This window comes from Cavia porcellus, unplaced genomic scaffold (genome assembly GCF_034190915.1).
Source record: "Cavia porcellus strain 051 isolate PalLab524CR breed Dunkin Hartley unplaced genomic scaffold, mCavPor4.1 scaffold_9, whole genome shotgun sequence".
Lineage (NCBI taxonomy): Eukaryota > Metazoa > Chordata > Mammalia > Rodentia > Caviidae > Cavia > Cavia porcellus.
In genome coordinates, this window is record NW_026947492.1 from 7086559 (window position 1) to 7103345 (window position 16787).

Consider the following 16787-nt stretch of genomic DNA (forward strand, 5'->3'; position numbering starts at 1 on the left):
TACAAACTAGAAAAAGTACAGTAACTTAGCCTCTAAGCATGGGAAAAAACATTAAGTAAGAATAGTAAATGAAATGAGAAACAGAAACACAATGAAGAAAATGAATGAAACCAAAACTTGATTCTTTGTAAATATCATTATTATTTGCCAGGGTAAGAAGAGAAAATAGCACACTCCTATAATCTCAGAATTTGGGAGACTGAGGCAAGAGGATCACCTGGAGTTCAAGGCCAATCTGGGTACATAGTGAGCTCAAGGCCAGCCTGAGCTACATGGCAAGATCCCGTGTCAGAGAGAGGGAGAGAGAGAGAGAACAAGAGAGAATACATTTCAATATGAAAATGATGTGTTGTTATATATACTGTATTACATATTATTAAAGCATATTAATAAGGGAATATTACAATAATTTTACATTTATGACAGAAAAAAAGATGTGTTCCTTGAGAGACACAAACTATTAATGTTCACTCAACAAAAGAGGATTAGCTAATGAATTCTATATCTGTGAAAGAAATTGTATTCAGTCAAAACTCGGTCTCCTCTAGGAAAATACCACCACCCTAAACCTCTCCAGGAATATGTAGTTTCATTTGCAAATTCTGCTAGACTTTTAAGGAATGAGTAATACTGATCCTGCAATTTTTTTCTAGAAAATAGAAGAGGCAGGGTCATCTTGCAGTTCATCTATAGAAAAATATCCTGCCAGGGACAGCTCAGCAGTATAAGTGCCTGCCTGGCAAACGCAAGGTCCTGAGTTTGATTCCTGGTACAAAAAAAAAAAAAAAGAAAGAAAAGAAAATTCCAATTCCAAACCAGAATTAACATAGAGGCAAACATCCTCAGCAAAATGTCAGCAAATTGAATCCAGGAGCTTATAAAATAGATAATATGTCCTAAAAAAGTGGTGTTTATCCTAGCACTGAAAACTTTATTTAACACTTGAAAATAATTCAGTGTACTCACCATAGCATTAGCCTGAAGAAGAAGAGCTATCCAGGAAGGCTGGCCCCAACCTTCAGGGAAGCTGCCTGACCTTTCCCTGTGCAGGTAATATGACACCTGGCAGCTGAAGGACACTTTCTCCCAGGAAGACTCTTTTCTGAGCTCTATTCTCTACATGCCACATGGATCACTGAATGCAAACATTGATTCTGGGAGGAATTAAAATGCTGTAAGCTCGTCCCAGACATTTTCTTCTCGTCACAGGCTGTTGCATTCTTGGTACGTTTTGCCCAAGAATCAAACAAGAGGTAGGGAGATATGGATTGGCCAAGGCCATCCAAGGAACTGTTCTTCAAAGCCTTGTAGACTTCCTATAAATCTACAGTAGTCAGGACAATATGCTGTTACTGAAAAGTTAGGCACAAATCTAGAGAAAAGAATAGGCCTCACAGATACTGACGTGCAGTGTATGCGTGATAGATGTTTGATGCAAATGTAAAACATTTTTATTTTTTTCAAGAAATGATGCTGTTCTGAGATAAATACTTCTCAGATGAAAGAACACAAATGTCAAATAAATATATGAAAAATGTTCAATATTATGGGTCATTTGAAAGATGTAGATTAAAACAATACTGAGATTTCATCTCACTCCAGAATGACTATCATCAAGAAATAAACCAATAACAATTTCTGGTAGGCCTGCCAGGAAAATGGAACACTTTTCCACTCTTGGTGGGCATGCAGACTGGTACAATCATTGTGGAAATCAGTGTGGAGATTCCTCAAAAAGCAAGGATTAGAAGTCCCATTCGACCCAGCTATTCTTCTTCTGAGTATCTTCCCAAAAGAATTAAAAACATCGTACTGCAGTGATATATGTGTGCCCATATTTACAGTGGCCAATCCATATCTCCCCACTCTTTGCTTGATTCTTGGGCAAAAACGTGCCAAGAACACAGTTTTAATAGCTAAATCTTGGAAATAACCCAAATGCCCATCAGCCAATGAATAAATAAAAGTGATGTGATATTTTTATACAATGGAGTACTTCTTAGTCATAAAGGATAACCCTGAAACTTCCTATAGGTAAACACAACTTGAGACCTTACTCTTAAATGAAATGAGACACGTGTAAATACCATAGTGTCTCCCTGGTGTGAGAAACTGAAAATGTAAATAAGGTCTAGTATTTCAATTCTCTTTTTTATTAAAAGTGCTCAAAATTATTTTTAAATGTTTTCAAAACACAACTTGAGAAATTTCATATTTAAAAAAGAGTAAATAAGGTACCAAGTGCACAATAGACACTGAAATGGAAAGAAATTGTTCAAAAGGAAAAAGGAACTGGGATGGAAAAAAGGAGAAAGAAAGGATGGGAAAAAGGAGAAAAAATGCCAATTAGTTACGCTGGTAGTATCTCATAGTTCATAGAAGAGAAAGGTTGTGCTAATATCGATTGGAGAATTTTTTATGCCCATGTCTTGTAATCTGAGTAACAACTTTAAAGATAACAATATGCATTATATTAACTATTGTTGTCCCTCTATTATCATGTTATGAAATTTTGTTTTACTTTTTTGCATAAAATAAAAAACTAAAATAAAACCTAATGATGCTGGAATCTTTGAATATCCATATACAAAGAACTGAAACGTAATCCATATTTACACATGTACAAAAATGAACTAAAAATGAATCATAAATCTAAGTGCAAAATTTTAAAAATAAATGGAAGAAAATCTTTGTGATATTGAATTATGCAAAATTTTCTTTGATATATCACTATTAACACAATTTAAAAGAGAAAAAGTTAATAAATTAGACTTTATCAAATGAAAACCTGGTGTTTTGTTTTGTTATTGAGGCAGAGTCTCACTCTGTAGCCCAGGCTAGCCTTAAACTCAGAGCAATTCTCCTGCCTCAGCCTAAAAGCTTGTTTTTTAATACGTACCACTATTAAGATATTTTTTCTTCCAGCCACAGGTTGGGAGAAAATATTTGTAAATTACAGGTATGATAAAGGGCTTGTTTCCTGAAAAAAGTTTAAAAATTATGTATGTATGCATGTGTATTCGTATTCACAGATTCAATAATAAGAAAATCGTGTAACAGTTTGAACATTCCAGCAAACAATATACAGATGGTAAACAAGCACATCAAAATGTGTTCCCTATCATCTGCAGTAGGGAAGTGAAGGTTAAAATCATGGTGAAACCTCATCACACGTTGGTCAGGTCAACTCATATCTTGCTGGTAGGCTGCTAAAATGGTGCACGTTGTGAAACAGTTTGACAGGTTCTTTATAGCATTAAAATAGACCTACACCATCCTAGAGAAAAGAAAACTGTTTGCATAAAATAAGTAAGTGTATACTTATAGTTTCTACCCACCGCTGCCCCAAATTGAAAAATAATCAAAATGTCCATACACTGAGTAAACAAGCTGGGATACAGTCATACAATGGAATACTACTCAGAAGGAAAAAATCAGACACCCAAATAAAATACAGACACAGGCTAAAATGCTTCGTGACATGCTAGAAAAGACAAAGCTATAACAATAGTAACAGTAAAGAGATTTAAGGGCTGCTAGAGCCTGACGTAGAGGCAAGGACTGATTAGGGAGTAGACGGCGGTACTGTTCTGTAGCTTGGGTGTAGTGGGTTATGCTACTGTTAAAATTCATTGAACTACATGGCAGAAATGGTGACTTTTACTGTTCAGAAATTATACCTCAATATGGCAGATTAAAAGCATTCTGGGCAACACGTCATTTTCCGCCTTTCTCCCTGTTAGTCTGCTCTGAAAACACTGAAAGGAAGGAGCTCCATGAAAGTGCAAATTCATTAAAGTGACAAACACGCAATTTTGTATGCCTTGAAATCCATCGCATCATGTAGTATGTTATATTCTTGTCGCCAAACAAAATGTAACCTGCACTTCATTGTTGATGCACAAACTGCCTTTGCTAATCTCTTCCTGTCTTCTTCATAATAATGCTGTGACCTCAGCCAAATACAGAAAACAATGTGTGTGCAGGGTACATTTTGTTAAGCCTTGTTCATCTTGACGTATTTTCTCATGCAGTTATATGATAAATGAGTTGAAATGCAGATTTCCCCCAACAAGTTTCCTAATTACAGTGCTACCATTATAAACCTATCATATCCTGATGATATATTAATAAAGATGTCATCCTGGGGCTGGAGATTTAGCTCAGCGGCATAAGCGCCTGCCTTGTAAGCAGGCAGTCGTGAGTTCGATCCCCGGTATCGGTAAAAACGAAAAAGACAAAAAAAAAAAAAAAAAAAAAAAAAGATGTCATCCTGAGTTTGACTTAAATTTAAAATTGCTATGAACATTGGTTTTATACCATTGGTAGTTGTGCTTTGAGAAAGTTGTGTTTATATAGTCAGTATTCAATATATCAGAACTAAAAATGAAGAGTTTTCAAATCAGGTGTGCTGGGTCAGGCGTATAATTTCAGTACCCAAAAGGCTGAGGCAGAACAATCACCATGAGTTTGAAGTGAGCCTGGGTTATATGGTGAATTCAATGCCAACCTGAACTACATAATGAACCCTATCTCAAAAAACCAATAGATAGATAGATAGATAAATGGATAGATAGATAGGTAGATAGGTGATAGGCAAGAGAGTTTGAAAAATGTGAAAGCCTCAAAGTATACAGAGAGATGTGTAGCTTTTAAAATACTTCAGCTACTTCTTTTAAGCCCACATGGTTAACATAAGGTGTCCACAGGACAGGACTTGGACAGCCAGAACTGATTCCTAGAATCAGTGTAGGTGGAGGACAGTTCAGCATGTGAAAATAATTCATAATCTGGCTTCAGAAAGACAGATCATGTAGATGGCAAATGTCCCGTAATAAAGTCGAGTCCAGAAGCCAGGGACTCAGATAGGCTAAGTAATATTATACAGGGTAGAAGTTCCTCCTGGGAGCTGATCTTTCTCCATCGCTAGGATGTGATGCTAGGATTAATTTACAGTGTAATTTAGGATTAAGGCTGCCTCACCCCGGGGGTGCGTGCTCCCAACCCTCCCATAGCCTGGATAGGATGGAAGGACGGAAGGAGGGCTGCTGCTTGCCGCTTTGCTGCCTTCTCTCTGCCATGGATCGTTTTCTCATCAGCACTGATGCCACTCTGCCATGCCAGGCTGCTTTGGAATCAACCAACTGTGTGTAGAAACCTTACAACTATAGCCAAGTAAACCTTTGCTCTATTAACTTTGGATATTGAGTATTTTGTCTTAGCAATGAGAAAAGTAACTCAGACAGTTAACATTTAAGGAACATTTCCAGTGCACTAGGACCTTGGCTTACCCCAAAATATTCATCTCCATGACATAGCTTCGTGTAATTATTAGCAGTCTTGTTTTATAAGTTAAGAGACCGAGCCAGTGGCAGGGGTAGGAGCTGAATCCATGATTTCTTGATTTCACGGTCTTTACTTGTTCCATAATCACCTGCATCTCCTGAAAAACTCCCTGGCACGCGGGCTTCGTCAGTCCTAGTGTGCATTTGCCAGAGTTCTGAGACTGCCCACGTCTTTGAGAAGCCATTCCACACTTTCCCCTGGCGCTCTCTCCCGCCTCAAGCCCGCCTCTTCTCCTCTTTGCCTTTAGGACACCTATGCATTTGCTGAGAGCAGCCTCATACCTCCCTAATCATCACCTTCCAGAACACAGAGTAGCACTTCCCCTTTGACAGGATTCCGCTCTGGCCTGTGGCCAGTGCCCGGGCCTTTGGCAATGAACGCTTCCTAGATCCATAACTGCTCTTCATTTTGAAGCGGGAAAAGCTTTTACTTTAAAAGTAACTCAATTTGATTGTTTTCAAAATCTAAAATATGTATACCCAAATCACTTTTGAGTTTTTTCCTGGTATTGAGGGTTGAACTGAGAGTCTGCACACTGAGCTAACTTCCTAACTCTGTTTTGATTTTTAATTTTGGGACGGGATGTCACTAAATTGCTCAGTTGCCCAAGCTGGGCTTACATGTAGAATCCTTCTGTCTCTGTCTCCCAGACTGCTGCAATTATAGGCATAAGCCACGATGTCAGGTCCTACTTTGTTTCAAAATGTTGTTAGCTATGAAATTTCAATCAAAAGATATTTCCTTTCTTCTTCCCCCACCCTGAAATGATATAACTGAAATTCACTGAAATGAGAGTCAAGAGGTGTTCTATCCTAAACCTTTTAAATAGGCTATATGTCCTTAAGTCACGTCATCATTCTGTACTTTAGCTCTCCACCTGAAAAAAAAAAAGCAGTCATTGTTTTAACATATACTTTCTAGAGGCCTTAGAAACGGATTCCAATCACTGGTGTATGCATATAATAAAGTTTTACAAGCTTTGAGTATCAGCTTGTCCTAAATTCCCTCATAGTGTATGTTCCTTGTAATCATAGCCTTTGAATTAAATTCTTATGTTAATTGTAATGGGCACAGTTACCAAAGGAAATACCAAATACACCTCCTTGTAAAGTGTGTATACATACAGCACACCTACACAATATCACATCCACACCCACAGTGCTCTGAAACAGAGTTCAATACTAAAGAACAAGGAAGTTCTCACCTACAGCCTGAGTCCTTATTTATTCTTTCATTCATTCAATAAAACTTTATTGAGTATCCATTAAGTTTTTCAATGTTGGTTTACCTGTGCTATGATAGCCATATGGTTCAATGAGTTAAGTATCCAAAGGTATTTACAGCAACTCTATCTCCTGATTGACAGAGCAAGGAGCTGTTTTTTCTTTTCTAGGACTTGTAAGACTCTTTCTGAACATTTCTAATTCATTCTTTTCACCTTACACATCTGGAAACAGAGGGAATATAAAAACACTAAGCAGAACGATTATAAGTAAGAATTTCTTGGTAAGTACAATTGTAATTAATAACTACACACATTTAATCTAAAGTACTGAACTAAAGCTTAATTCTAATGTAACATAGTTTGAACTGTTCATTCAGTAGATTACTCATTAATTAAAATATATCCATAAATTGTCTAATAATGCTCCTTCCATGAGGTGAAGCCTGATTCCCTTCCTCCTGAGTAGTGCTGGGTTTGACTTGCTTCTAACACATAATTTGGTACAAGTGATAGCACGGTTTAGTCATAAAAGGCAGTGCATTGTCCTTGCTGCTTTCTCTCCAGGATTTTTTGTTTGGGGGAAGCTAGCAAGACAGTCAAGCAGTCCAATGAGGGTTCCACATGGTGAAGAACAGAGGTCTTTTGCCAGTAGCCAGCAAGGAACTGGGACTCCCTGACAGCAGTCATGTGTGTGCACCATCATGGGAGTGGATATTCAAGCTCAAGTCGAGCCTTCAGATGATAAATGCATCTCCAGTACCATTTTAAGAGCAACCTCATTATAGACGCTGAGCCAGAGGCAGTTAAGCCAATCCTGAATTCTCAAGCACACAAACTATGAGATAATAAATGTTGTTTTAAACCACTAATTTACACAGAAGCCACTATTACACAGAAGATCTTGACTTTAGAAATACAGAGCATACACAAAAATAAGCAGCTACAAAAATTATAATAAATGGTGTGATAAAAAGGAAACCAAACCCTGTAAATCAGCACCATGTGCAGCTGCCAGGGGATAGCCAGATGCCAGCCACTTGTGGCTGGAAATAAGAGGCAACCTCCTCCTCCTGTCAGCAACCGAGGAATCGGGGGAAACACAGGCTCTGACGACAGCTATTGAAGTAAAATACAACTTAACTTCCAGTGTTTAGCATTTCACTGACTTTGCAGGTATAAGCCAGTAAGCAGTCTGCTATTCAGAGGATAGTGGCTTCTATGGGGATCTCCTTCTGAAGGTAGTAGCCATTGTTAGTTCCCTATTGTTTTGTTTTAAGTCCTGTATCATTCTCATTTTTTTTTTTGGTTGGGATAGGTTTTATTCTGCGTGTTTTGTTTGATTTTATTATATCTGATGGCATGGACAGCTATTTCAAAGACAGCAAGGTATATTATGGTAGCCATTTGGGATTTACTATTCTCTTATTTTGAAGTCTTTTATAACATTCGTTGTTTTGTTTCTATTGGCTCTATTCTGTTCTGTTTTGTTTGATTTTTACTATGTCTGAAGGTATCTGTAACTTTTTTTTAAAACAAGAAGAAATATTATGGTAACCATTGTTGATCTATTGTTTTGAAGTTCTATGTCACTTACATTGGTTTGTTTTAATTGGCTTTATTGTTTTATGTTGCTTTGTTTTATTCTCTTTAAAATAAAAATAAAAAAATAAAAACATAAACTAAAGAAGACTAGGGTTCTATGGGTACACAAAGAAAGAATCCCAGCCTGGATCAGGGTGAGAGAGATGCAGAAAGTGCCCATAGAATTGAATTTCAAGTAGCGCAGGGCAGATAGGTAGTGTTCCTAGTATTGAGCTATTGTCTTTCAACTCCAAACTACCTTTCTATATTTAGCTTTTGATTGTGGGGCTGGGACACCGTGCACCTTAGTGGTTTTCACTGCGGTTTGCCATTAAGGAGCACTACAGACAGCTTTGAGGCTGAAGGGAGAAGATCAGAGAGTGGTCTTTCCTGTCTGCTTCCTGCTCCTCGGTGTGAGGACCCTGTTACTCTGGTTCTCCAGAGAAACAGCACAGCGTAGCTGGGAGTCGGTCAAAACACATGGGAAAGAGAACAGGTGTGGACAGAGACTACGATTTGTCTTGATACTGTCTTCAAAAATTATCAACAGATTGTCAGTCTTTAATGAATATTATAAAGTCAGATATTTAGGGCTGAAAAGATGAAATAAGAAATTTGGTAAATTTTTCCCATAAAATAACTGGACTAAGTTAGTTACAAAACAATTGTTTCAGAAATCTGAGAAGTAAGGACCAGGGAAAAAGTTCAGTGGCACAAGTGCCTACTAGTAAGACCAGAGTCATGAGTTCAACTCTCCATACAAACAAAAAATATTGAAAATAAACAAAAATATGCAACAAATTGAACAGCATTTTTATGTGAAGGAGATGTAGTTATTTTACCATTAGATATCTGTTTCATCTTCGTTCCTAGCAATGCTGCATACGACTCCATTTTTCTAAGAAAAGATTCCGTACCGTTCAGAAACAGTTCAAATCACTAATAGCATATGCTGCATTTTATAAGGGTTTTATGTCTGAATGAGTCAAAGATGACAAAACTCTCTATGTTGTCAGAAACCATGAATTGAAAGAGTCTTTTTTAAATTATAGTTTCACTTTATTCTTTTTACTATTTTCAAAGTTTCAAAAATAGCAGCAAAATTATATAATCTCCTTTTAAAATCTTTTCTTTTATATTAAATGTTCCATTAAAAATCATAGTTTTGAAGAACATGGTTACACATCTTATTCCAGTTCAATTTCTGTTATGTTATAATCAGATTGATTGAAAAGTGTGATGTTTGAGGAGTAAGATTCCATATAATCTTTATTATGTATTATTTCATCATTAGAGAAAACCTAAGAGTATTCACTTCTAAATGTGTAAGCAGCTAGCAGGAGAACAAGAACTAAAAAAAAGATTTTTTTCTTTCCATAATCAAGCACTTAAAATCAGTAAATGTTACCAATAATTGTTGAATAACTTTTGCTTGTTCTGTGCTTAATTAAATGCATCTTAAAAATATTTTTTAAAATATAAAGCATTTTAAATTTTGCTGATGAAATCACCGACATAGTGAAAAGAAAACACCACAGAATGGGAAAAAAATTTAGCCAACTGTCCCTCAGACAAAGGACTTTTATGTAGAACATGCTAAGCATTGAAAAAGATCAGGCTGCCCAAATTCAAAAATACAATGAAAACAATGGGCATCTGAGCTGCACTTTGCAGATGGAATACAACTGGCAAATAAATATATGAAAACGTGTTCAACATCACTGGTCATTAGAGAAATGCAAGTTAAAACAACACTGAGACTCCATCTCACTCCAGAAAAAATGGCTAACATCAAGAAATCAACCAATACTAGTGGAGTTGTGGTGGAAAGGAACCTTCTCCACTATTGGTGGAAGTGTAAACTGGTGTTACCATTGTGGAAATCCGTGTGGAGGTTCCTTAGAAAGCTAGGATTAAACATCTCATTAGACTCAACGATTCCCAGAACAATTGAAAACATCATACCACAGTGATCAATACACAGACATGTTGTAGCAATAAAATCTGTAATAGATAAATGTTGAAAACAACCCAAATGCCCATGGGATGGACAAGAAGGTGGTATTTTTATGCAATGGAGTACCATTTGGCTATAAATAAGGATAAATGAGCTTTTATAGATAGGTAAATGGATATAACCATAATCATAAGTGAAATAAATCTGACTCATGTGTGAATATTGTATTGTCTCTCTAGTATACACAACTTAAAGAGCAAATAAAATTAAAAATATACAATAAATATTGTGAAAGGGACAGAAACTGCTCAGAAGGAAAGAACAACTAGCATAGATGAAAAGAGAAAAGAAAGAAAGGGAAGGGTTATATATATATATTTATATATGTATACACATATATATGACAGAAACTAGACTGCTAGTCACTTTCAGATCTTCAAAAAGAATGGTTCCCGCTTCCATTTCTTGATTTTCTGACCATTTTTCATGTCTGTATCTTGTAATCTGAACAACTGTTTTGAAGATAATACAATATATTGACAATCGTTAATCTCCCATTATTTTGTTTTGAAATTCTGTATCATTGTTTTTATTTCTTTGTTTTAAAATAAAAAATAAATTTTGCTGGAACTCATTTAACATAAGTGTAAGATTTACTTGCTAATTTGATAATAAGATTCCTACACTGGCTTTGAGATGATGTAAAGAAGTACATCTGATTAAATTAGCAAGCATTCTCTGTGACACTGATAGAAACCAATAAATTCATTTCAACGACAAAAAAAATTTCAAAAAAACTAACAGAAGCCTTGCTTAAAAAAATAATGGGAGGCATGTTGAGAGTATCAAGTCAAAATATTATCAATAAAAGAAATAGAAACTGCATTTAATATAGAAATTATATTCTAAAAAGTAAAGTAAATATATATTTCATACGTTAATTATATTTTTTTAAATGGACAAATGGAGTACAGGTGGGGTTGCTTAACAGGAAATTTGAACTGACAAAAGAAAGAATCAGCAAATCTAAAGATAGATAATAGAAAAGATGAAATTTGAGAAACAGAAAGAAAAATTATGAAAAAATCAACAGATCCTCAGAGAAATACAGTAAGACTTTATTCAGATGTAACTGGAGAATTGGCAAGAGAAGAGAATCACCTCCACCTCGGGGCTGGAGATCTAGCCAGAAGGCTCAGCGGCTGACATGGTGACCTTATGTCAGTTTTGTAGCCCCTCTCTGTGTCCAGGGTCTCTGTCTATCACACGAAGCAATATCATGTAACTGACATGAGTTCATTATAACTGTGTATGTTGGATTTGTATTGCTATGCTATTCGTGGTTACAGTATAAAATAACTAAGAACACACACATTTATTACCCTTTATGGGCTCAGTAGTTTCACTTAGTTTTAGAGGGCAGAGAAATCTCACAGAATTTCCGGCTGTGGTTGTACGTTGTCAAAGTGAAGTCAGCATCAGCTCTAAATGATGTGTAATTACCATCATATAGTTTATATCAGCTTCATGATAACCACAAAGAAAACACTCAGAAATTTCACAGGGAATAAAGAAAACAATAAAAGCATGCCACTACAAAATAAAAATCATCAAATTAAAGCTCATTTGTAATCCCAGTATTAATCCCAGGGTGGGGAAGGAGGATTTCTAGTTGAGCCCAACCTAGGCTACATACTGAGTTCAAGGCTAGCCTCAACTATGATAGTGAGACCTCTTCCAAAAAACAAATCATCAAATCACCAAGGAAAATCAGGGTATAATAGTGGAATGAAGTCACTAAAAAACAGCACCATAAACTAAATGGCAGTACTAAATTCTCATCCATCAGTAATTCCTTTGAATGTAAAAGTAAGGGGCTTACATTTTCTAATGAAAAGACAAGGAATAACTAAAAAGCTTGAAGGTAAGATTCAATCATATACTGCCTACGGTGAACTCATATTAGTTCAGTGAAATAATAGAAAAATGTATCCCATCCCATGCAAATGATAACCAAGAAATCAGGGGTAACTATGTCACACAAAGTAGGCTTGTCAGAATATGTTATAATCAGTATCACAAGGAAGGGGAAAGATGGATGTTGCTGAAGATGGGGACAAAAGGAGATCTTATCCATTGTTTGCAGGATTGTAAATTAGTGTGATTTTTATGGAAAGTAGTATGGAGCTTCCTCAAAAAATTAAAAACAGGACTATTATACGATATAGCGATTTCCCTGCTATATGTCTTCCCGAAAGAGTTGAAGGCATCGTATTACAGTGATACATGCATATCCATGTTTATAGTAACACAACTCATCATAGGTAAGTCTTGGAAGTGGCCTCCATGTCCATCAATAGATACATGGATTCATGAAATGTGGAATGTATCCACAGTGGTGTACCACTCCATCACAGCATGAGTAAAGCTTTAACGTTATTCTTCCTCATTGAAGCATTGGAGCCCGTGACCCCCCATTGCCTCCTGTCCTCCACCAGTTCCCAGCAACAACTATTCTACTCTCTACTTCTATGCATTTGATGCTTTATATTCTACAAGAATCAGTGAGGTTATGCGGTGTTTGTCATTCCACGTTTGGTCCATTTCATTCAGCACGAGGTTCTCCAGGACATACATGTTACTGCAAATGATGATTTCCATCTTTATCACAGTTTCTTTCTTCATTGATCTGTTGGTGGACACAAATTATTTCCATGTCATGATAATTGAGCTGCAATGAATATAAGAAAGCAGATATTTCCTGGACAGGCTAACTTCAATTCCTTTGGATATTCACTCAGTGGTGGAACTGTTGGATCATCTGGTGGATTCTCATGCTTTAGTTCCTGGAAAAAATACTCAAAACCATGGAAGAATTGTTGGGACTTACTGTTCTTTCTCCTTTCTGGTTTTCTTGGGAGTTGGGAGGTTTTTCTTTTTGCCTTTACAGGTAAGGGAAGAACAGTGCATCACTAGTAAATTTTATTGTTTTTTTCCACGTTTACGTTTTTTGCGTGTGAATGCTGAGACCCGCCCTAGCTTTCCTGTTGCGTGTGATGGATCAGTGGTGACTGGCCTGGAGTTGTATCTTTCCATTCACTCCCAGTTTCCTCACACTCTGAGTTATTGCTTTCTCCACCTAGCTTTATGGTATGTGGGTTTATGTGGTGCCCCCTCCCCCCACACCTTGCGCCAGAAGTCCCTCTTTCTATATACGCAGGCTCCGGCAGTCGTCCAAGTCAAGGTGCATCACTGGTCACGTTGGCAGATGGAAAGTAAACAGACCACTGAATTCCACGCTGCAAGCAGGGCAGGGTGTGTGACAAATGGTCTGCTGGACTTAATGGCAGCATGCCCAGGACACTGCAAAACCCACACATGACGCTCCTCGCTTCTCAACACAGAGAAATGGGTTCCCAGGTCCCTCCCAGCCTGAGTTTAAACTTCCTAGGGGGTCTGCATCTAAACCAACCCTCTCCATGACTGTCTCTTGTGACTATCTCCCATCCAGTCACTGTCATACGGTGACCCCAGAAACCCTAAGTGTAGTCACTTGTAGTTATCTTGTCCCTCAGCCTTAAACAATTAACTGGTTCCCCAATGGCTCCTAATGAAACGCTCTCAAATGTGGTGGGTGCCACCTAGGTTTCCTCTCTAACTCTAACCCGTGGGAAGAGTTCCTTTACAGTAAAGCACCCTGGTGTTTCTTCAGCTTACAGTGACTGCAGGGTTTTCTTGGGGCTAACACTACTGGTGCAGTTCATTGTTTTTCCCAAGAGCTTTTTCCCTTCACCTGTTTAATTGGTTTGAGCAGAGTAGAACCCGCTTCCTGAGAGCCCAGGTAAGTGTTTCACTGAAATTGGGAACCGCTTTATTCCTTTCTTAGCAAATTGTTTTCAATTTCCCTGTAGCTTCAAGTTTTCATGTTGTCGCTTTCTTGATTCCCAGAGAACTACCTGTTTTTTCTTTTTTCTTGACTAAGCTATAGTTTGTCTCTCAATTGCAGGTCCTAGAGAGGCTGTACGTTCATGCTGGTCTTTACCAGCCAGCAATATTAATAGTCAGTCTACATTTAGTCTTTCACTAGGCAACAAAATCTTAGGAGACTACAGTCGCTGACTGGAAGGATGTTATGTGGTACCTGACTGTAATCTAACAATACTACATGTGGCACATGGTAGTACGCCTTATAACAGGGAGGGAAGCATTCACAGAATTTATAGCTCTTTTAGTTTCTTAAATTCCTATGGAAGTAATCTAATGTACCTCTGTTGATTTCTAGCATGTTGTGATTACAGTCATGGTGTGAATATAGTATGATTACAGTCATGGTATGAATATATGAATATAGTTATATGGATATATGTCTGGAGGAATTGGAATAGAAGCAAATAAACAAATATGAGTATACATGAAACACATAAGTACATATCTAAAGTTAGATACCTATTGCCTTTGTCTGTATACAGACAAGTTAGCTATAGAGACCATTCTGCTGTGTGAGGCTTATGTCACAGAGTATTAGGAGACGTCCTGGTCGATAGCAGCTCTGTGACAATTTATTAACTTTAATGACACATATGTACTGTATTCTCTCTTATCTTACATGTTACAGTAAAATGTAGACCAGGACTGCTCTTTTTATCATATGAGATAGACTTTGACAAAACCATCATGGTCAATGCATGCTGTGGTTTAGAGTAAGGGAAAGAAGTTTATAAACAAAACACTCCAACCATTAATTCTTAGCCATGCTAAGCTGTTTACCTTCTTTCCAACTTTTTAGATTCTTCTCCCAATACCCTGGAATTGCCTGGCTAACCTGTTGCTTAATCAAACAAAGGCGTGAGCAAGCGAAGTATATAAACCTGCAAATCTTCACCCAGAGGTGACAAATCTTGCCTTGCCCTTAGAAGTCCATCTTCTAAAAGCAAACTTCAGAGTGTCCTCCTGGCTTCTTTCTCCTGGCTCTGTGGGGTGAGCAGGAACAGGGCACTGAAAAGGAGGTTGGTGATACCAGCTGGCATGCTGGCAGCCTTTGATCAATGAAGCTTAAAGGGAAACTGCAAGCCTGAAATAAATGCAAAGACTGCTTTAACCAAGGAGAGTCTCTGGGCAGCGGTGGGAGACAGTAAGAATATGATGGAGAGGACATACATCTCTAGGTGTGTACCCTCTGATCCTTACTGGTTGGCCTTAGTGTCAGGGACAAGCGGGGCAACCCTGTGCTAATCAGCGCTGTGCGTGGCTGAAGAGTGCAGACAGGAAAATGATTTTGTTTGGGAAAGGGAGCTGCTTTAAAATGGGAAATAATGCAATAAAGTATTAGAAAATAATAGTGCACTCCATACAATAAGTATCATTTCATGAGAATTGTGATGTGTACTTTTGGGTGTTCATACGTCCTTGAATTTGTGTGTGATGTTTTCCCCCGTGGGTCCCATTAAAAATGTTTGAGGAACAGTGGCATAATTTACCACTTAGTCACTTAATTTTGAGTTCCTGAGTATGAAAATTAAAAGTAAAATTTTGACTACTAACTCTGACCTTTTCTAAATGCTATAAGCATTTCTGTTTGGGGAGCTATTAACTATTTCAGCATGATGAGCTAAGAATCTGATGTAGAAGCAAGCCCTGAGCAAAAAATAATAGGAGATTTCTAAATGAGCCTCTGCAGATAAGTAAGACCAGAGGAGGACACGTGTGTGGGGGCAGTGAAATTTAGAGACTGAAATTTATTGCAGGGCACTAGAACAAAAGTATTCCTTTCAGCAATGACTAAAATCCTGCTGGTCACACTGAGTCCTGGATGAGACAAAAAGTTCAGAGAACTGATGATCAACTGGAAAGTGACAAACCAGAAATCCTGCAGCTAGTTTTGTTGTCTGCCTCAGGGAAGAGCCTTGTTTCTGACTTCTAACAGAACATATGAAGGAACCCTGAACACTCAGGGACCATCACCCTCTTCTGGACACTACTGGGGGGAACCAGCGTCCACGCTGATTGACTGAGTGTGTGATTGTTTCTCCCATCCTCTCTCCTAGGATCCTTGCATTGTTTCCAAATACCATAGTTCGCAAATTATTGCTGATGCTGATTTTTAGCTTACTATTCTGGGTCATTTACTTGGCTTCAAAAGACCAAACGAAGGTAGGTATTGTCTTCTTTCTAAGAATCTCAAGGAAAGTAACAGTGTCTTTATTTGAATGTTTCCTGTACCAAGACAGGAAACACAAGTTAAAAGTATGCCATCTCACCAAAGACTGCGGGTGAGGGGCTCCCTGTGGATCATTATTCTGTGACAGTGTATGCCATTGTAGTATTTCAGTGCCAGAGCATCTGAGGTTGTCTGTACCACCTGGAACTCCTTACAAAGCTGCCTCAAGGTTTTCTCCTCCCTTGGCACCTGAGACCCTAATCCAACTAAATCTGTTTCCGTTTTCTGCCTTCTCCCCAGGGTTTTAAAAACTTTTTTGTGTAATCCAGTTACACACTTTTCCATAACTGAGCATGCTTCCGGTTTCTCGTCCTCCCATTGGTGATGGCATCTTTCTTTAGTACTAGATGCAAGCCCACCCCAACTTCTTAGCATTCCTCCTATGCTGTTTGACTTTTTTTTTTGCAACTGCATTGTTTACTTCCTAGAGCATACTGTATAATGTCCTGACCACAATGTTC

The 16787-nt window shown here is 37.7% G+C and overlaps 2 protein-coding genes across 7 annotated transcripts in view; one reads left to right on the forward strand and one right to left on the reverse strand.

Annotated features, from left to right (window-relative positions):
* LOC100731209 (NXPE family member 4) overlaps window positions 1-1116 on the reverse strand; it is a 37150-nt gene extending 36034 nt beyond the window's left edge. The window contains exon 1 of the mRNA XM_063255799.1: window positions 967-1116. The gene's annotated coding sequence lies outside the window, so the exon portion shown is untranslated. The remainder of the gene's footprint in view (window positions 1-966) is intronic.
* Window positions 1-16787, forward strand: part of LOC100733520 (NXPE family member 2) — a 66388-nt gene that overhangs the window by 7713 nt on the left and 41888 nt on the right. For 3 of the 6 annotated variants that reach the window (XM_013155660.3, XM_063255796.1, XM_013155658.2), the window contains exons 2-3: window positions 14896-15274; window positions 16154-16259. In XM_013155660.3, coding sequence (XP_013011114.2) covers window positions 15249-15274; window positions 16154-16259 — 132 coding nt within the window. In that variant the 5' untranslated portion in view covers window positions 14896-15248. Of the gene's footprint in view, window positions 1-6739; window positions 6853-14895; window positions 15275-16153; window positions 16260-16787 lie in introns of those variants that run through there. The other 3 variants (XM_063255795.1, XM_063255798.1, XM_063255797.1) reach the window with 3 other exon arrangements.